Below are 22142 nucleotides of genomic sequence, written 5' to 3'. Positions count from 1 at the left end.
CTCTGTGTGACGCATTGGAATTAAAGTGCGTGCCAAATTAACCTGCAAATGATTCCAGCAGAATTAAAATCCCCAACTTCAAGCCAAGCCAAAAAATTGCAAATTAATATGATAAAGAATGATATTCAGGAAATACCCAAAGCACTTTTATAATGTCAGTATAAAGTTTGATTGGTTAGTTAATGTGAACAAATGAGGACTTGGCCTTTAAAACCCTGTTCCCAGCAGGCCGAGCTCAATTTTCATAACTTATTTGAGGCCCTACTTTCTTTTCAGGAACCTAGTTTTTTCCCCAGTTTATTATTTATTTTATTATACTTTTTTTTTTTTTTTTTTTTTTTTTTGAAGAAGAAGAATTGTTTTTCCCTTCTCTCGAAGCATAAAAACTAAACTATTGAGTGGTTCACTCTTTTGGGCATTTCTCAACTAATTCAGCTCCTGTAGTCAACAAACGGATCAGTCAACAAACCAGTGGTCACTTCAGACTGATTCAGAAGGAGACACCCTCTCTCCGATCAACTGGCCTTCCAGGTACCATACGTTTGGGATTTATGGGTGTGTTTGACACCCTTCACTTAACAGTGGTCCCACCTAACCTCATGGCCCTATCTCAAACCATCTCTAGTCCTAAAAACAGAAACCCAAACATGGAAGTTTTCATAACTTGAATTATTGGGGCATTCTGACTGCATTTCAATAGGCTTCATCATGCAGTCTGGACTTTCAAGATGTGTTTTTGTTTCTATTTTGCAAAGTGAGTGACATACTCAATATAACTTGCATATCATTAAAACAACAGTTGCGATAATAAGTCGCAAATGCTAAATATTTCACATCCCTACAAGGGACCAAACTTAGCCTGGAAGACTGGAACACAAAATTGTAAATTAGGCCTACGTGACTGTTTTCTTCTTATAGGATCATAGTAGCAACCTGGCCAGGGACCATGAGGGCTGGTTAGTCAGTCAGGTTATTTGGAACCAGCAAGGAAGAGGGCTCAGGGAGTGGTTTTGAGTTGGGCCTATCATTTCCGTAACAAAGTGGCCATCCTCGCACACATTTCTACCACCCATCCCATCCACGCTGATAATGAGTGCTGTGGGTTTGTATTTGGTCATTGAACGTTTAGACTTCTTGCTGCAGTTTGCTCTTAACTCTTGCTAATATTCTTCAGGCAGATCCAGTTACTTTGTGTGTGTGTGGTTTATCCCTATATGGCAGTTATTGTCCTTGTATTGTATTTCAGTACCTGGCTGAATCAAGTGTGACATGTTTGAGTTTGTGGTATTGTGGTGGAAAAGAACATTTTTAAGCTATGAGTCACCAAACTCGACAAGAATGTAAATGCAGATCATTTGGCCTGCATTAGCTCAATATGCCAAATGGAGAGTGTGATAACTTGATTAGTCATGCAAAACACTAGAGCCAAGTTTGCTGGGAATCATTTCACATGCAAATTGTGTTCCCATCTTTTTTTCTTCTTCTATTCTTTCCCTGTGCTTTCATTCTCATATTCTTAGAAGTTCTTCCAGAGAATACTAGTGTTTTATTTTACAATATGGACATATTTCTCTTTTGCAATTCCTTATCTGCTGCCATAACAAACCCAATGTAGATAGAAGACTTGTAGAGGGAAATATAGAAGGATGTGCTCTCCACTTCCTCTGAAAAAGGATCTACAGAGTATTAACACAATCATAACCTTCTAAAAAATATGGTTTCCTATTGTTATAGTGATCAATGAGTATGAGATGTAGATGCTTTCTGAGTTAATGTTCAACTGCCATGAATTTGCATTTAAAGTCTACATTAAATTTTATTTAGATATTTAAATACGTGATACTGGTCTTATTGTAAACACAGACTTTAAGTTAATAAACTTCTGTGTTCATATTTGCATGTACTTTTTTAAAATACTTTATTTTTCATTTTGTGTACCATATCTCTTGGCTATATATTTTTAGAGACATTTTTCAGCCTTGAAAATACAGTCTGCTTGGAGAAGGTTAAAAACAGTTCACATGACTCAACAGTTACAGAGTTTAGTGCATGGTTTCACTTAAACAGGGATCCAGAGGAGCTCAACAGAGTACATGGTACCATATGTGAAACTCAAGTGTGAGTGTGTAGATGGCAGCTGTCAAGCTCGCTTCAGGAGAAACCGCTTTTATCCACTAGAGTAGTGTGGGATAGAACTCATAAAAGAGTGATGTGTAGAGGATGGTTGAATTGTTTGCTAACTTCTGTTTTTAACAGTATTATGGCTCTGAGCGGATGGAAACCAAGCATTAATGTTAAGAGGTGGAGATGGAAGAGATGGACTCAAAGAGTGTAAATCTATGTCAAACAGACATTTTAAAAGGGTTATAGGAATTTTCTTTGTGATTATAAGTCCCTTCACTGGTAGTGCAATGACTGCTAAAGCTTTTGGATGAGAGAGTCTTTTGCCTCCCCCTGCTGATAGCTTTGATTCTGCTGACCTAACATAAAGAACCAGTCATTACAAAGCCAGCTAGTTTATCAGCAAACCTTTTTCATCCATCATGTAATGGAATGCTGTGTTGTGTAAAATTAGCTGGTTTGTAGAGATGTCCATAGCTATAAATTTATAAGATAATATATAAGGGAGAAATCATCTTTATGTATCAAAATGGTTTAAGTTTTTCTACAGTTCACAGAAAAGCTTATTCAGTATTCTCTATGCAGAATCTCTTGTTTCTTTTCAGTCATTTGTCATATGAAGCAGAGCTATTCGAACTGGGTTTTGTGGAACCCCAGGAGGCTCTAAGGAAGTCGGGGGCCATGGTTAATTTATATATATATATATATATATATATATATATATATATATATATATATATATATATATATATATATATATATATATATATATATTTGATTTAAACTTTTTTTTTCTCTCTCTTCAGATTTATTTATGCTACACTGCAGATATTTTCCATTTGCCAATTATTTGAAGGGATAGGTCACCCCAAAATGGAAATTTTGTCATGTACTCCTCCTCATGTCGTCCCCATTGTAGTATTTATTTAGTAAATAATTTCGTAAATTATTTGTTTTGTTGGGTTCTTCAAAATTCTTTAATATATTTTCTTTTGTCGTTGGAACGACGTGAGGGTTAGAAAAATTGTCACTTTTAGGTGAACTATTCCTTTAATGGTTTTGTAATTATGCATAGCAATAATAACATAAAATTGCCCATAAAATTTAATTGTATTAAAGCTTATTTATTTTTGCAAACGTTTTCTTAATTTTCACAGTATTTTTCATAACCGTATAAATGGCTCAAGCATGAAAATATAGTTGCCTATAAAAGTTTGGGATTTCAGGATCTGTAATCAGGAATCACAGAGACGCCTCTGATTCAATAGACTGATCTTTTATTGATGATATTTTGACTATAATCACTATTTTGAGATTATTTCAGTATGTTTCAGTTGTTGTTTTGCTGCTTGATCTTTGTTACAGTAAGCGCAACATGTTTCTCATTATTCCAACCACTGAAAACATCAACTTTGATGCACACTTTTAGTGTCTCAATGTTTTATATTTTATTCCAAACACTGTCAAATTTGCTGTTTAACCACATTCTAAAAAACGCAAACCACTTCTACTGGTTCTGTGGCTTGGGTTGTTTTGGATGGATCAGAATTTCTTGCTTCCACTCACTTCCAGGGCCATGAAATGGTCCTGTTTTTTATTTCTTCTTTTGCAGAGTCCGTTAATATCTCTTAAGTCTAAGTAACCAACCCTTTTCTCTTCTTCTGAAGAATCCGAGTTAGGGAGAGACTGGCCCGTGACGAGCCATTTCACAGGGGTCAAACTACAGAAGGACCTGCACACAACCAGTTTCCCCAATCATACCCTCGATATCTCCCTCACAATCGCAACCTACCTGATGCTCCAGCCAAACAGCGGCTTACACATCCTGGACAAGAGGAACGCCGTGACTTGGGGAGCCAGAGCTACTTCTCTATGGGCAGCGAATCTGGTTCCAGGCATAAACAAGAGACTCAAGAAATGCTTGAACCAGAGGGAAAACAGGATGTGAGAACAGTGGGGCTGCTGCGGAGCAGGAAGGCAGTTTTACCTTCTGAAATTCGTCGGAAAGAACGGAGCACTGAAGACCCGTGCCAAGGAAGTACCGACAACGTAGAGGTAAACCCAGGCATCAGTCTGCACAGAAGGGAGAATATTGCAGATGACCCCAGAGGGCGCTGTGGAGGTCAGTCAAGAAGGGAGGTTTACACAGAGCATGTGTCCCGACTTCAGGCCACAGAGTCTATGCAAACAAGAGCTCGAGAGGCCCATAGAAGAGCTGAAGCTAACTGCTACCCCCCAATCCAGACCTCCAGTGGGAGATATATGTTTGGAAATATTGGAAATGTCCAACAGAATACCATCCAGAATCCAATCAGAGAGCCCGCCCCTCAAGAGAAAGTGCTCAATGGTGATCACCTATCCCATGATGCAAGGGTTTCAGTTGCCCAACTTCGCCACACCTACCTGGAAAGTGTTGCGAGTCCCCGGAAAGCTGAACTGTATGTGGTGGTACATTTATCATTTTGTCGACTAACTAACATTATCTAACATTGATGATTAACATGCCGTTAATCAAAATCTCATCTTATGTAACTACTTTTGATAATGAAATGTTAGAAGAGACATAGTGGAATCACTCATTCAAAGTTGACCAGCAGATTTTAATGCTCTATTCTTTCAGCCATCATGCTGCTTGGCTTGTCTAGTGCGCAATTTGTCCGTTATAATTAACCATTTCTACCTGTCTGTCTGTCTTACATTGGCTTGGCAGCTTTGTATTTCTACAGAATTATTGTGTATTTATGTTAGTTTTGCTGACAAAATAATTCTTAACCACTTTTTATGTTTGTAGGGGTTTCATTAGTTAGTTTAACCCACTGTGAGGATGCTTAGATGAAATATTCATCCAGCTTTAGCATTTTGCCTGTGCACCTGCCATTCTACAATGCTGCCTCGTTCAGTCATGCTTTGTGACATAATAGGGCAGAAGAGGTGCCTCCAGATACACATGCACCCTGGAGAAGTGAGAGAGTCAAAGATCGCTCATCTCGTCGCCCTTTGCGGTATATATGTCCTACTGAGAATAGAAAGACATCTGAGAGGTTTAGAACACAGCCTATCACATCAACTGAGCGTGAACAGTCGGACCGGTAGGCATTTTGAGTAGTTTTATGCACGATATTGTGTATATATAGTTGTCCTGGAGTGCAAATTAAAAATTACAATTGATGTGCAGAAAACTAAACCCAGATTGCACTGTATGTATGCACTGGTTACTTTAAGTAAGCTTTTGGCTCACTAAATAATTTTACTCCTTTAACACACTGTATACTGTTTTTATGTGAATTGGATTCTAATCCAAAGGTTTGGTCAGTGGTTTTTATGAAAGGCTCTTTGTTGTCTTTTTTTTTTCTCTTCTGTTTCTGTAGCATGTTGCAAAATCTATAATTCTGTCAAACACTGTGGATTAATAAAGCCTGATTATGTTTTCTGCACTTTCCCTTTAGCTGCTTTGTGTATTTTCCTGATTCTCTTTTTCTTAACGCTGCTGCTGCTTTTGTCTGCTTGCACTATTGCAAGTCAGCTGGTTGACCAAATCATTTTAAAATCCCAAATTATTTGATGCTTAATTGTAACCCTTTTTTAAGTTTTTAACTTTTGTTCCCTTTAGGTCTCATCTAAGCCCTGAACCACTGAGCCCTGAAGGTAAGTTTTTTTTTTTTTTTTTGTTTACGCAACACATTCGGTGTTATCACTGAAGGTTTAGTATAGCATATTTTGCTTTTGTGTCATTTTTAAAATAGAAAGTCACGCTAGCCACCTTAAGTTGCTGTCTGGCTTATGTATACACATTTTGTGATGGGGCAGGATGACACAATAACATTACAAAACTGTTACATTAGTTTCCTATGTGTGCAGACATGCTGATAGTACATACAATTATTGAAACAGATGTGTTGAAACAAATGTGTTGCTTAATAAATTTGTTGTAAACCATTGCAACACTTCTGCAAAGAACAGCATTTATTTGGGAATATAAATCAGTCTAATGCATCCTTGCTGAATAAAAATATGCTGAATTAATGCTGACCCTAACATTTTCAACAGTTAAAGTTGTGCCTTGAGCAAGATGTAAAAAATAAATAAATAGTATTTGATCATTTAACATTAAAATTTGGTAAATCTTTGAAACAATGCAAATTAAGATATTTTAATGAAACTTAATGACACATGAATCTAAGTTTTGGTTTCCTGAACTTCCTAATTAAAAATAACCTAATTTGTATTTTGAAGATTAACCAAAATTCTATGAGTTTGAAGCAACATGGTGAGTAAATGGTGACAGATTTTCTTTTTTGGGCGAACTGTCCATTTGAGTGTTGCATAAATAATGTCACAATTTATATAAGAGCATATTTTAATATAATATGCTGCATTTGAAAGATGTAAAGCATTTATTTCCACCTGCTGTGTCTTATTTAAGGTTTCCTTTGTGAACTCAAAGTAGAGAAGCAGAAATTTGCTTATGTAATCTTTCTACCATGTGTTTAGCATTGTGTTTGTCCTCTGAAAGTCTTGGGGTTTAATGAAATAGTTCTCATGAAAAGGCTTCTGACTCATTCTTTTCTTCCTGTGTTTTTGCAGTGGATGAAGAGAAGTTGGATGAGCGAGCAAAGCTGAGTGTAGCCGCCAAGCGCTCTCTTTTCAGGGTATGTGGTGTTCGAGTGTCTGTGCTTCTGTTCCAAACCCTGAAAGTGGGCTGCTTCCTTTCTACTGTCTATAAAGACGGCATCCTAACCAAAAGCTTTTTAAGTGGCTTATTCGAAACACTCTGTGTTGGCCACAACCCTGCAAATGGTTATGCAGACCACACAAATATTGTCCCTTACATGAAGTGCACATAAGAATCAGCCACAGCTCTGTTGATTCCAATGGTGTCTAAGCTAACTATTTGATGCTCTAATAAACACAGCAAGTGCTTAACAAACCAATATTGAGAGAAGTTCTGCATTTTAAATTAAATAGCACAATATTCAGTTGTAACTTTTCAGCGTGGAACAAAACATGACTGTTAATCATTCTGCCATCTGAATGAAAATTCCCCCTCCACACACACACATACACACACATTCAGTTCTCTCTTAGATATAGTCCAGCACAAGATTGATGACTAGCAATCTATCTTAAACTTTCAGTTTTCTTATTTTTGGAACAAAACTTGTCTGTCTGTGGTTGTACATGCTTATTAATTCCAGCAGTTGTGTAAAGAGGACACCCCTCAGTCCATTACCCCTAAATTCACACATAATGCAAACATGCACATTCCACAGATATGACATTTAAAACTCCAGGAAATAGCCAATTGTGACCATCAACACAATTTAGTGAATCTAATAGAAACCTGACTTAAAGGAAAAACATGTGATATCTTGAACAAGCTAGTAAAGTTCCTCAGTCAAATGCAGCATTTGAGTGTTTATTTTGTTAGAAGTTATTGTGCAAAGCTTTCATTCAAAGCCTTCCTGTTACTTAGGAGCTTGAAAAGACCTCAGATGGTTCAGTTTTGAAGGCATGGAGCCGTAACCCTGCTGTTGAACGCAGGCTGAGGAGAGGACAGGATCGCTCCCGCACTCAACCCGTCACCTCAGAGGAAGTGGTCATTGCTGCTACGTAAGTTTTATAGCATGTGACGTGTTCAATAATTCAAGTTGAGAACACACACACACAAAAAAAAAAATCACTTTTTTACATTTGTTAGTTTCAAAATTTGGCAAGATATAAATGTTGGTCTTAATTTTTTTTTTTATGTTTTTGAAATGCGCATCATTCTGTAGTGTCCTGCATTAGACAAAATCATAACAGTCCACCATGACTAGCTAATCAAATCGCATGTGAATAAATGCAAATATTTCCTAAATATACCCAGTAAAGACAGTGATGTTTTCAGGATGCGCCGGCTTCCCTTTAAATTTGATTGATGATTGCGCCTGTGCCCGCCTCTGTTCTTGACAAATCACGTGAATGCAAGAAGAGTCTATGTTTGGTTTGGCTTAAAAATACGAGTGTTTTATAATGGACAATGCAGAAGCCTGAAGGTGTTTTTTTTTTTTTTTCAATTTTGAATGGATCCTTATAGTAGCCTGTACAATCAGGTCAAGTCAGTAGGTATCGTGATCTTTTTGTTATTCCATGTGGTCCTGTTTGATATTGCAGCTTGACCAGTGCTTAATTGCATAAAAAATTCTCTAAACAAGTTTTGTGTTGCATTATATAGTTTATAAATAAATTGTAAAAAAGTATGGGGGAATTAGGGGGTTTACTATTTGCCCTTCACTGTATGCCATGGGAGAAACAATTCTGGAAAATGTTTTTATTTTTTTATTTTTTATTTCTATATCAAATAGAGATCATGATCCTCCTACAGATAACTAAACAAAATAGCTTGTGTACTTGAGGTTCTGGCAAAGTGTTAATTGTTGCAGTCTATACAATATTTTACATTTTAATTATTTATTGTAAAATCTGCACCTCTTTTTTGGCTAATATTAATTTCATAATGATCCTCACTCCGTGAAGTCAAGTAGCAGAAGTTATTGAAAATATGCAAATACTACTGGCCCATTTTTGAGTGAACTAAATATGCAAGACTAATCTTACATCACTGTTTAACACACAGGCAATTTATCCTTTGCTGGGCCACTTAAAAAAACAAATGGGGACATAAATTAAAAATATACCCACTTCTCCAGCAGACACCACTACACCACTGTGCATATATATGTATTTATAAACAAAAATGTCAGTCTATGTACAAGTGTGCTGTAAATAGAATAGAACAGAAGTATGTACTGTACACTGTTTTACATTCTATCCCTTCCTTTTCTTCTGTGTGGTGTGTGTAGCTATGATCTGTTTTCTTCAGTTTTTCCCTGTGTCTCTGTTTCGTTCCTTCTGCTCTGTGTGGTTTAAAGTGTCCCTGGCCATTTGTCACAGTCCGTGACTGTACATACCTCTGTAACGAGTGTTCCTAGGCCCACTCTAGTCAGCAGCTCTGTGACCAAATCCAGGTACCCAGGACACACATACAGACACTCCCATGAGCGTGTGTGTGTAATACAGGCATGGTCACTCTTATCAGTACTAATGTTTGTCACTGAGAGCTTGCATGTTCAACAATTTCTTTAGATTCATGCATCATGAGAAAAGTACTCAACTTTTGTATTGTGAAATGTCATTACAATTTAAAATAAACATGATAAAGGATAAAAAACAAGATACATTTTTCCTGTAAATCATGCTTCAAAAATGTTTATGTACAACTTGTAAAAGTCAAATTAAGGATCAGTCCAATACAGATCATTAGTTTACATTACTAGAATTAAGAGTGAGAATTTCAAAAGCACACCCACATTTTCATGAATCTCCTGATCATCACTGACTTGTGTTGAGCTGTAATATATGTTATTAATATTTTTTAAGGTCATGAAAAGTTAGCAGTTGTTAAATGTGTCTGAATTAGTTGTAAAAGTATGACACATTGCTTGGAGGGATTTGAGTCATGTCACTTGTGTTTTCTTGCTTCATCAGCAACATGTTGAGCAGATAAACTGCATGACCTTTTATCTGCTCATGCTACTGTGATCTTAATATGAAGAATTTTTTTTTTTTGTCATTGAAAATGTTTCATACATACATTAATTCATTTGTGTTTATAATTGGACTGCTGAATGAACAACACTTCCAAAATGTTATCTAGCTTTATTCATACTGTAACATGAATCACGATTGCTTGTATATTCTATGCATGCCACGTGTGTTTAATCCACGTTTATGCAAGTAGTTATTTACACAAAATGTTGTGATTCTTCAGTATTATTATAATTATATATGATAAATACAGTAATGCAGCCCAGCCTTACAGGTGATTATAATGGAATTAATATGAAACACATTGTCTGGTGTTGATGTGCCCTACAGCTTGCAGGCTTCATCCCAGCAGAGCTCCATAGTGAGAGAGCAGGCCAGAGAGGTTCGGCTGGCTCAGGAGACAGTGGAGACAAGTCGAGCTCACCATGCATCTCCAGAGGAGGATGGCCTAGAGGAGCCAGATCTATCCACGCTCAGTCTGGCAGAGAAGATGGCACTCTTCAACCGCCTGGCACAGCCGTCCAGCCACGGCCCTCGGGCCAGGGGAGACACTCGGTCACGCAGAAGTAATGCCCGCTACAAGACTCAGCCAATCACACTAGGAGAGGTTGAACAGGTATGTAACATTTCTGTATCTTCATTAAACACTTATTCAGTGAAGAATTAGTGCATTAGTTCAGTGCATTACTCATTGTGTAATCTAAATCATGAATCATGACTGGCCATTAAATTAAGCACCTATGAGTGTGATCTTTTGGGTGTGCACATGCTTTTGGCCATTTATAGTGTATGTCAGTTAAATACTGGAGGACAAGAGAAAGACTAAAAAAATTAAGCTATAAAGCAAGTGAGAAATCTGGGGTTAAGAAGTCACAGGCTGATCCTGGAATTACATACTCTGAGTAGGTACTTTTTTAGTTTTTAATACTTACTTTTCATACTTAACTTTGAAAATGATGTTCTGTATAGTATTAATGTGTAGCGTGAATGAAATCAGATGCATTATATTTGTAATATTGTCATTGTTGTGACCTACAGCAAAAGTTGCGTTGCTTTACTACCATTCATGTCTTGTTTTCCACCTATTTTATGTTGCATTTCACTTTATAAAAAGGGAAATTGAGTCTGTGAGGGATTAAAGTACGTCCCTAACAATCTTTTAGCAAACTTTTGAAAGCTAATGTGATGGGTTTTTTTTGTTGTTGATTTAATAGTCAACACCTAGATACACAACAACGATGTGTTTTTTTTTTTTTTTCAGTTAATCGATAATAACCATACATTTTATATTGTGTCGTTAGACTTTCACATTTTTAATAGGTCTACTGATTATTTTCTTATCGAAATATTTAGCGATATTGTTATTATATTTTTGTACATATCGCCCAATCTTACTGTGTACCCTGATTTAAGTTTATTGGACATATGTTGAAGTATTGCATCCACAGAAATGTAATCAATCTTAGTTCTACGCGCACAGACACATATGATTGAACATTTAAAGAGGTTTGTCTCTGATGCAGGATGATTCTGATTCTGAGATGTTTGACGAGGAATCGGAGTTCTCAGAGCTTCTGAGTGATCTGGAACATGTGAGGATACCAGAGTCCTCTAGAACCGTATGATATTTTGTAGAAACCAAGGTTTTACTCAGCCTGCAGTAAAACCAATGTCCCGTGTCTTAGAAGCAGTTGTCCTAATGCTTGAGCATATATGTCAATATGTGCCAGTAGGCTAAATTCTGGCATTTCGTTTAAGCATCTTGCTTAGATGAACGTACAATTTCAAAGAAGGCATGGAGGTAAATGCTTCTGTTTGTGAATGTAGTTCCAGATTGCTGGTAGTTCAAGTACAGGCTTCGCAGTCTTTATGTGCTTTTGAAATGGGGTTGAGAAATGTAACAGATATGATGTTTTGTCTGTTTATTGTGTTTCATGTATAAACATCATTAGTGCTGGGTTATTCTGCAAAGAAATTTGCTGTAGTGTGTTTTGCTTTCTGTGATTAGAGAAAGACGAAGCATGGAAAAATTGTGGCAAATGCACACTGGAATGTGTGTATAATGAAGAAAGAACTATTTCTAATCACTATAGACTATTATTATTATAGCCCATTTTTAGGGCTTTCTCACATGTGCTTTCTCCCTTAGTTTGATCCATTTAGACATATCAGAACAGAGTAAATGTGCTTACATCACCTGATCGAGTCTTGGCCCAATTGAAAACTCTGGGGTGGTTGCTTCTGGTGAAAAAGCAGTATAACCCAACAAACCAAATTGTATTGTAAAGCAAAATGTTATTAAAAAAGATAGAGGTAGTTTGTTGTTTTCCCACTGCAAAAATACACTGCTGCTTTGAAGTACAATTTCCCACATACTGCCCACCTCTATTCATTATTGTTCATTTCTATATTTACTTTTCGATGATCTTATTCTAAATGGACACCACAACTGTATCACAGTAGTGTTAAATATAATTGATTGTGTATGTGACTTAGTGTCTGTTTCTGAGGGCATGATGGGAACAGTCGGGTTCAGTATATAAAGGGCATGGCTTTGTGAATTGTTTTGTTATTGGCTGATTTGATGCTTGCCTTTCAGTTACAGGAAATGCAATAAGTCAGCCTCTGATTAGTCAGCATGATTGACGTGTGTCTGCTGATGAACTGTTGATGAATGTGCTGTTTCCTGCCCATGCTGACTCACTTTTTGTTCTCATCCCATCCCTCTCTCTTTGCTCTAATCTTTCTCTTTCTCATATTGCTCACTCTGAAATCTCCTATCCTTTCCCTTTTCTGCTGAAACTCTTGATCCTTCTCTTTTATTGCACTCTTGTAGCTGCAGCCTGCAGGTGGAGCTTGTTTTGCATCCACCTCTACCTCGGCCCTGAGATCCTCAACCGTTTCCACTGAACATGCTGGTGACATCCATCTGACCATGCCCAATGTATCTGGCCCTGCCTACTATGAGAAGACCCTCTCCCCACCGTATCAACCTCAAGCTGCTCATCAGAGCCCAGAGGCGGCCCAAGGAGAAAAGCAGTTATTGAACATGGGGAAGAGGAAACACCCCTCTCCAGAGTGCATGAAACAGACACCACACGCTCAACCGGCTAGTGACTGGGAGGAGTATAAAGGGCACAATGAGGCTCTGGTGACCTCTCAAGACCCTTTAGTAACAGATGGAGAGCACAAGTCAAAGGCAGCCATGTCAGGTAAAGAATATAGATATAGGTGATGTGTTTTTTAACTGGCACATCTTCTCATACGTTTCTGTACTTCAAGGTATTGTTATTTAACTCTTATCTTTCCTAGTTAATAATATGGCAAGATGCTCACTGTAAGAACAGTGCACAGACACTGATATATATAGTTAGACAAATACAGTGAAACATGTACAGGTTGGTGACCCATCACCCAATAGATTCTATTCTTAGGGGAAATTGATGGATCTATATAGAGAAATAGATTTCTTTAAAAAGTGTCAGTGATATTTTTAAATTAATGTAATTAAGGTCACACAAATGGAATAAAAACATTGTCTAAATAATCAATATTATAAAAAAAAAATCTTACCCCAAGGTTCTGATTTGACGGTTCAATCTCAAAAAATAAATAAATAAATTAATTAAAAAAATATATATATATATTCTTACAATTCGCACAGTCATATACTGTTTTATCAAGGATGGCTTGTTATGAAGGCTTCCTGCAGTGTCTGCTGTACATTTGCTGATGTGCGTCAGTTCTGTAGAGTCTTCCTGTTTGGTGTCTGTCATTCAGCTGGTGGTTTTAAACTTTTCCCCATTTGAAAAGACAGAAAGATGTCTGTCTGAGCCACATGGCCACAGCATGAGCAACAAAGCTTCCTTTTATGCTTAGAAACTGACACTCATTTCCTGTGTTACATTTTCATCAGTTTTACTATGCGTGTTCACATGCTCAAGTGAGCATCAACTCATGACAGGACGGAGTGTGTGTGAGAGAGTATGGCTTTGTTTGTATGTGTCTGGTGGCTCCGCCTGTCAGTGAGCTGTTATTGATTGAATCACTGAGGCTGCTCTAACCCTTTCCTGTATCTGTGTTTAACAGATCTTCCTGTTCACACAGCCACAGTACGTGCAGCAGCAGCTGTATCGCAGGGCTCATCCTCTTTACGGAGCAGCTCTCTCGCACCGCACGCACACGCTGAGTCTACTGGACACCTCTCAGAGGACAACAGGAGAGAAGACGAGCAGGAGACTGACTTTAAACCAGAGGAGGGAGACAAGTTCTCAGACATCATGTCTACCCGACAGATGTCCATCAAAGAGAGGTGCGTATATGAAAGCATTAAATATCCAAAATGACATCTTTTGAATAGTTTGTTAATTTTATGATGTGGTGGGTTACATTGTGTATTCTGAATATATATGTCAGTTCAATTCTATTTAGAATGAGAGCTGGGAGAAAAATTACATTAGAAATGGAAACATCAGATGCTCCAAGTCCTTACACAACATTTTTGACTATAAAATAGGTCATTGTCGATAGTAATGATGCTGTTGTAATGTCTTCGTGCCATCTGACTGCGTCCTTGTGTTGTGGTCTGACAGCAATTACACAGATGGAGGAGGACAGATATTAGAAGAGAAAATAAAGCATATTCCAGTTCCGTGTAACAGTATATTGTGTATAACTCTGTATAGTTTGGTTTTAGTTTTGTAAGAGCTGTATTACTGTGTCCGGTTTAAGATCAAAGTATTGTGTAGGCAACTGTCTGTTGCCATAGGAAGCAAGCTGATGCAAGTTATTAAAATTGATTAATGACAAAATGAAAACCACTCATATGGGCAATTCCTGTTTATTGTTGTTTTTTAACTTTTCCACAAAGATAAATTTATTTGCAGAAGAAATTTATGTTTGTCATGAATGTGTAGTTACACAATCCCAGTCAAAAGTTTCAACACACCTATTTGTTCTTCAATAAACCTATTTGTGTGTGTGTGTGTGTGTGTGTGTATGTGTACGTGTATGTATATATGTATATATTCATATATTCTGGATTGCTTTTCAACAGTATTGAAGGAGTTCCCAAGCATGCTTGGCTCCTGTCAGCTGCTTCACTATCTGGTCCTTCTCATCCAGTAGATGTTTTTGTCAAGAAATAAAAGTCTACACAATTATTAATTAGTAAATGCATCTACAAAATTAATTTCAGGCATTTAAGTGTATATGAGATTTTAAGATCTTTTCAAGAATTGATGATGACCCATCATTGTGTCTCGCAGGCTGGAACTGTTGAAGAAGAGTGGAGAGGAAGACTGGAAGAACAGGATAAATAAAAAACAGGATGTGGTGAAGGTCGCTGTGTCTGAAAGACACGCCCAGCTATGGGAAGTGGAGCAGAGCTTCAAGAAGAAGGTAACCTCTGAACCATGAACTGTCTCAGCTGACTGTACAGGTCATAGGTATATTGGAACATCTTGTATTATCAATTCCAGTTGATGAAGAGCAAATATCATGCAACTCGTTTATTTTGTGGATAAGTAGTTTAGTTTGCATTTGTTGCATAGTCCAGCATTTCAGTTTAGAATTGGCCTTTGTGCAGTTGAGTAACTCTAAACAGAGAAGGGTTTGTGCTAGTCATTGTTTTCTTATCTTGTATCATTTCACTTTATTCTGTCCTTTCTGTTAGCATGGTTTTGTGGTGTGCAAGGGTCACTTTTCAGTTGTTTTTCAAATTTATTTAATTTGCTTCTGTGTGAAACTTGAGTTCTAATCTGACGCAATCTCTATGGCAAACAAGTTTGCTCAGAGCTAGCTAATTTATTTACTTTTAAATAGTGTAGTCTGATTGTTAATGATGTTTAGAAATCATCAAATTAGAGGTATTATTTATGCACTCTTAATATATTGTGACTGGAAAAAAAGGGCTGTTAGAGATCACATGGTCATCATGAACGTGTACATAATTTTTCTAGTAAAGAGTTCTGGATTATTTGTATGTTTGATACAGTACATGTATGTGTTCTTTACCTGCATAATCTCTGTCTTTCTGCTAGTCCACTACTTAAATGCATGCTTTTTTTATTATTATTATAATAAAACATGTTTCAAAACATTGCATGCTTGATGCTAATTCTCTAAAACGTTGGGGGATGTGGTGAGGTTTTACATGCCTTTCTCTGTTTGGATTTATTCTCTAGATTATTTACTTCACTTGCAGGGTTTTGATATCTTCAGGTTGCATTAATTCTGTAATGTGATTTTCTTATAAAATCACTTATTACTAAATTCAGCATAGGAGATTAGCTATCATTAGAGCCAATACTTAGCTGAAGATCTGGCAGATCAGATTCAACAACAATTTATTTACAAGATCTTCTTTCATCAGTGTTTAAGTCTTCCTGTGATCTTGTGGTGATGTACTGTACGCAGATAGTCTCAAATCACTTAGTCTACTTAACCCTTTCATTTCTCACAATAAACTGCAAGCTCGTATTCAGATCTGCCTCCATTCAATCCATCGCTTGACTCAGGTGTACATGTAAATATGGGAGAAAATATTCAGTTGTATTCCGTTTCATTGTGACTTTAATACTTGTAGACCAAATGGTACTACAGTTTTTCTTGCTGATTTAACAAATTAGTCAACTTATAATATGAGTAGCGTTTTAATATTGAGAATCTCAATCCGAGTTACTTTATTATTAGAAATAACTCGGGTAGCATCATCAGACTGCATAATAAACATGTTTATTCTTCACTGTAACCAGATTAAAGGTTAAATTCAGTATCCAAACTTTTAGTAGGGGATAATCTCTCCCCTGTTCATTTACCCCTTTTTGTAGGATGATGGGATGATGATTGATGACTTTGCCGTGTCTGATCAACTTTGGGTAAGGCTGTTAGCCACTGTGCTAACAAGCTTAGCATGGGTATAGCCAGTGTGCAAGGGGGTTCTGGTTTCTTTTTTGTGTTTAATCCTTTAATCACGGTGATGTCAGTGTGCTGTCATGGTGTTTCGGATCATGTTGTTAATTCAGGATTACCCAGTTGCTTGTGGTGGTGATTTGTATCTGCTTGTTCCTCTCACATTGCTACCATGGTGACGTTATGTGTTCTGAAATTTAAAAGTTTATTTCATATTTTATTTGAACAGCCATTGTGTTGGCTTTGTCATTTTACCCAATGGTGACTTCACGGTTACAATGTGGTATTAATTGCCTTGTTCAACCACTCTTATAGATTAAGCTAACTGAAAGCCTGTAGCCAAAGTCACACATTTTACACAGTGATGGTATCAATAAATGACAGCTTGATGAGCCAGTGAATTTGTGATTTATTTAAAGTACTGCATCTGCCCACTTATTTTATTTCATTCCAGTACTTTCCATTAGGGTTTCTCTTGAAACTGCTTGATTGACAGCATAGTTGGAGAATGATTTCAGCATCATTAGATTCAAGGTGGTTGTACAAGGATGGTGATTGTGTGTTGTATTTTAGATTTGACCATAGCATTGTAGAAAATTACTTTGTCTTGTCATGTGGTTATTTAGAGGTGACATTTTGTCTAAGACCAGACCAGTGTCACCTGCCTGCTGCCTGTCCCTTGGACTTCCTCTTCATTCCCTCCTGTTTTTTCATGTCTCTCCCTCTTTTGTCTTGCTTTCCCTCTCTGTACTGTCTGTAGGATCCTGTCTTTTCCTCCTCCTTTTCGTGTGCCTCTGAACCACTGGATCAAATAGCAATCCTTCCCAAGGTGAGCAAAAACACCCAATGTAAACTATCCTCTTCATTCCACCCTCTGATACTGACAGCTACCCTCTTTTGACCACTAATATATTTTTTCCCCCAATTTTGCTTTCTGCCTCATACAAAATCCTTTTAAATGTATGGTTAAGAAAAACATGTCAGACCAGACAAAGTCCATCTTACAAAATACAGGTGCAGTGTTTCAGGGATGGCAGTTCATTGCCTGTATATTTTACCTGTCTTATACTTGTAACAAAGTTATGTACATAAATGGTAACAAAACAAAAAGAAGAAATATAATTATATATATATATAAAAAAAAAACATCTGGCTTCAGGGAACATCCTTTTACTTTGTTTTTAGTTTATAAGTGTACACATACTTTTTTTTTTTACTTAAAGGTAAACAATTGTTACTACTGTAACTCATTTATATTCTGCACAGTGTAACAGTGCACAACATATGTACAAGTATTTCTTGAAGTCTAAGAAATTGCCTCCTTGTATTTCTTGGATTAATTTGAATGGCACTCTCAGTTCTTGTCTTCTTGACAGATTCTTGTCTTCTACTAATTAACTCTTAAACTCTTGATCTTTAAATAACGTTGTGTCTTTTTTAAAATACATTTTATATACTTCACTTAGTGCTTAAACCTTTAGGCCTGTATAAATCTTTCTACCATCTTCATTATCTTGCCCAACTGGATACAAACATGCCTATATAATTCTGTTTGACCAAACAAGGAGTAGCAGGTCAGCGGTGCAGTGAAGAATCACCCTCCTATGTCTATTCATAGGAGCCTCTTTAGTCTAGCATGCATCCTCTCACCTTTTATCCTTTCTTTCCATTCTTTTCTCATCCCTCATTCCTCCCATCTGTCTTCCTGCTCTTCCCTCCGTGTGAAGGCTACCCCCCTGCCCGTGCAGGTGGATGAGCGTCACCCCTGGAGACGGAAGGTGCCTCTCACCCCCAAACACACATCCACTATTCCTCCATAACACAACAATAAGACTTGTTGTAATGTATGTAAACACATGTATGTTAAGTGTTTTTGTTGTGTTGTATTTGGTGTCTTTTTTGGAGTAAACAACTAGCTAGTTTGACTACATATGAATTTTCTGTATATTTTAGATGCTTTCAGTTTGGTTTGTTTCCAGGTTAATGTTAGGAAAATGGTGCCTAAGTGTGTATACTGAAAGCTCCTTTCACAATTTTATTTGAGTTTTTTTTTTCTTGGCTTAATCTTTTGAGATGTGTTGATTCTCTCACTACTTTTGTAAAAAAATAATGTTTATCAGCAAAGCATCACCTTTAGATTAAAAAGATATTTAAATGAAAGTGTGAGAACATGGTTCACCCTGACATTGATGTAAATGCTTATTTATTTTCTTATTTGTGATCTCAGAGGATGGGAAATGAGGTGGAGGAGGGTCAGCAGATTGAACGAACCGAGATGTCTATTCAGGAACGCTTGCAGCTCATCACCGCACAAGAGGATGCCTGGAAGGCCAAAGGTTACGGAGCATTCAATGACTCCACTCAGTTTACAGTGGCTGGACGTATGGTTAAAAAAGGTAATTGAAAAATGCACATATTGCTTCAGAACAGTGACATAAATTGAGACTTTTTAATGTATTTTTGTACTAGGTGGTTATATAGTTTTGATGCATATAGTTTTGTTTTGTAACATTTGTGTTTTCTCCAAACCAGGTCTGGCAGCCCCTTCTGTTCTCACAAATCCAGTGCTGTCCCCTGTGTCCTCTAAAAACAAGAATGCCTCCCATACCATCTCAAAGCCACATGAAGGTGAGAAGCTCATATTCAAGTCCAGCTTGTATAATTTCCTGGTCCCTCTACCCTTTTTTTCCCCCTTGTATTTTCTGTTCTCTTTCTATAGTAACTGTTATATTTTTTTATATGTCCTATGTGCGTGTATATATAGTTATAATCACTGCTGTATTTTCTTAAGCAGAGATAGAAGTAAGACAGGACATGAAGCTGGAGTCCGACAAGAAACTGGAAAAGTTGGAGTCATTCCTTGGTCGGCTCAATAATAAAGGTGAGTGTGATAAGAGAATATGTAATGAACTTTAAAGATGTTACATTTTCTCCGATATCAACTTTTAGTTTATTCTTAATGTTTTTATACATTTCTTAGTTTTAGGACTTCAAGAATCCACGATTGCAGTCACAGAGAAGTCTGTTAAAGAGGTCATGACTGTGGATGATGAGATCTTCAATAAGTTTTATAGACACACAGAGGATATGGCCAAGATCACTAGCGGGGTGGAAATCAATGAGGATTTTGATGCCATTTTTGGAGTGCAGTTGCCCAGGTAAAGCCAAAAGAAATATTGTGGAGCAATTGTGGAGCTAAAAGTGGATGTTGAAGTCGTCCCTGTACAAACAGCCATTTTTTTGTTTTAGAATATTAATTAGTTTATTTATAGCTTGACAAATAAATGTTTTTTTATTTTAGGTTGACTTCAGACATGGTGCAGCACAAGCGTGCAGTACGGCCAACCAGAAACGTTCAGTCATCCAAAAACCCTCTAAAAAAGCTGGCCGTTCGGGAGGACATCAGACATGAGTACACAGAACAGAGACTGAATATCGGCCTTCTGGAGAGCAAGCGGATGAAACAGGAAAAGAGTGAGTGATTGAAGGCTGTAGAATTGGACTACTCAGTTTATGATCCCCTTTCTTTTAAATATGCACATTTATATTAGCAATATCACACTGGTAGAAGTGAAATATGGCTGCATATAGGCTTTGATCTATCCTTTCATCTGTTAAGGGTGATTTTTGATGACAGCACAGTTCGATGCATTTGTTGGCTGCATACAAGCTTTTTTAAAGTAAAAATAACTTCCTTGCTCAAAACTGCACTTAAGTATTTTTCAGTTGTAAAGTCTTTTCTGCTGACTCGTAAAAACCTTCTCTTGTCGCCTTCTGATGGCGGAACAATGTAACTAAAATCACCATCACGAACACAGACACACAGTTTCCTAATACTAAGTACTACTATTATTTATTAATTATTATTAATTATTATTAACTATTATTTTTTAATTACAAAAACAACAGCCATCATAAAAGTTGCTAGGCAATTCGGTCAAAAGTACAAAGGCAGCGGTCTGATATAAAGCATTGAAGGTACATAAACATTATTAGATTTTGTCAAAACTATTTGCTATGGAACCAATAATAGCTTAATGAGACCAAAGACTACCCTTTAGATTTGCCCAAAACAAAATATATCTTGTTTAATCACTATAGAGACATCAGAGCCAGCAGTAAATTCCAGAAAATCTTTGTCCAAGGTGGGACGCTCTCTCCGCGGGTTTATGAGCACTGGATGACCGCTGACGCCCTGGAGCTTACATCTCCAAAGCGTCATAGCAAATTTTCACATTGACATAATCTTTATTAACAAACTGCCTATTTGAAGTCCAAACAAGTACAGTACATTTCTCACCTAAAATGCTCTTAAAACTACTGTATTATTTTTTAAATTATAGTGGATTTGGGCATTTGCCATGACACTCGCTGTGAGAAATACGGCAACTTCGGCTCGGCAAGCGGAGTGATACAAATGGTGAAATGGCTGTTGTAGTTCTGTTGGACTGTAATATCAACATTCTTACCAGCCAATCAGATTCGAGGACCAGAAAAAACTGTTGTATAAAAATAGTTATGGTGTTGGAATTTCAGTCAGTCAGTATGTGACAAACAGCATTTTTTTAACTAGACTTCTTTTTCTGTAACAAAAACCAATTCTGCACAAGGATTTATGTGATTCCAAGGGTAGTGTAGCGCAATACAATGAAACACAGTTTTGAGTTACTCTCTTTTAAAGGTCAAGAGTTCATACTCTTGCTGTCCGTCTCTGTTCCTCTCTTTCTTAGTGAATAAGAACAGCGGTTTCTCTGAGGTCGCTCTCGCTGGATTGGCCAGTAAGGAAAACTTCGGCAGTGTGAGTCTGCGAAGTGTGAATGCATCTGAGCAGAGTTCCAACAACAGTGCCATGCCCTATAAAAAACTCATGCTCATTCAAGTCAAAGGTGAGTGACAATGACAACAGCTGTTTGTGATGCACACAATTTCAGCTCAGTGACAGGATAGAGGGCTCCTTTTACAGATGGCTCTGCTGATTAACATCATCCGTTCTGACCTTGTTTGGGCACAGCTTTATTCACAACAGTGTTTCATGTAAAGATTTATGGTCTCTGATTAGCAGCTAGCCATATAGGGTATGCTGTATCTGTGTGTTACTGTAGAGACCGCACTTATTTGGCAGTGAGACAACCATGAAAAGTGCTGTTTACTTAAATGTAGGAAGGAGAAGCCATCTTGCATGAGACCTGCTGCTTTTGTTATGGGGACAGCTTCCATTGGACACCAGTTCCTCATAAGGCATCCCTCTCAATCTAAACCATATGTGCATGTTCCCAAAACAGCATTCTATCCTTAATAAAATCAGGGAGAAAGAAACCAGATAGGCAACAACAACATATTATGGCCAACTGTAGTAATGTTTTGTTTGAAGGAAAGTTTATGCTGATTTTAACAGTTTTCAGTGCACATTTTATAAAAGTAAACCATAACATTTCATTGTTATGTATTATATCATAACATTAGGTGTCTTGAGTTTAAAATTCAACCAAGATTAAGCAGTACAGTCCAGGCAAATCACTTGG

General features: G+C 37.2%; 1 protein-coding gene across 18 annotated transcripts in view; it reads left to right on the top strand.

Annotated features, from left to right (window-relative positions):
• LOC127968944 (supervillin) overlaps window positions 1-22142 on the top strand; it is an 81662-nt gene that overhangs the window by 48871 nt on the left and 10649 nt on the right. For 4 of the 18 annotated variants that reach the window (XM_052570436.1, XM_052570435.1, XM_052570433.1 and 1 more), the window contains exons 7-21: window positions 3789-4559; window positions 5732-5766; window positions 6706-6770; window positions 7595-7731; window positions 10039-10324; window positions 12545-12920; window positions 13798-14020; window positions 14976-15108; window positions 17381-17449; window positions 18848-19016; window positions 19153-19248; window positions 19415-19501; window positions 19601-19778; window positions 19922-20094; window positions 21351-21506. In XM_052570436.1, coding sequence (XP_052426396.1) covers window positions 3789-4559; window positions 5732-5766; window positions 6706-6770; window positions 7595-7731; window positions 10039-10324; window positions 12545-12920; window positions 13798-14020; window positions 14976-15108; window positions 17381-17449; window positions 18848-19016; window positions 19153-19248; window positions 19415-19501; window positions 19601-19778; window positions 19922-20094; window positions 21351-21506 — 2954 coding nt within the window. Of the gene's footprint in view, window positions 1-435; window positions 532-3788; window positions 4560-5042; window positions 5211-5731; window positions 5767-6705; window positions 6771-7594; window positions 7732-9032; window positions 9129-10038; window positions 10325-11231; window positions 11328-12544; window positions 12921-13797; window positions 14021-14975; window positions 15109-16538; window positions 16587-17380; window positions 17450-18347; window positions 18399-18847; window positions 19017-19152; window positions 19249-19414; window positions 19502-19600; window positions 19779-19921; window positions 20095-21350; window positions 21507-22142 lie in introns of all 18 variants that reach the window. The other 14 variants (XM_052570430.1, XM_052570422.1, XM_052570425.1 and 11 more) reach the window with 11 other exon arrangements.

This window comes from Carassius gibelio, chromosome B12 (genome assembly GCF_023724105.1).
Source record: "Carassius gibelio isolate Cgi1373 ecotype wild population from Czech Republic chromosome B12, carGib1.2-hapl.c, whole genome shotgun sequence".
NCBI classification, from domain to species: Eukaryota; Metazoa; Chordata; class Actinopteri; order Cypriniformes; family Cyprinidae; genus Carassius; species Carassius gibelio.
The sequence above is the reverse complement of the archived record's forward strand: the minus strand, read 5'-3'. Positions and strand labels throughout refer to the sequence as shown.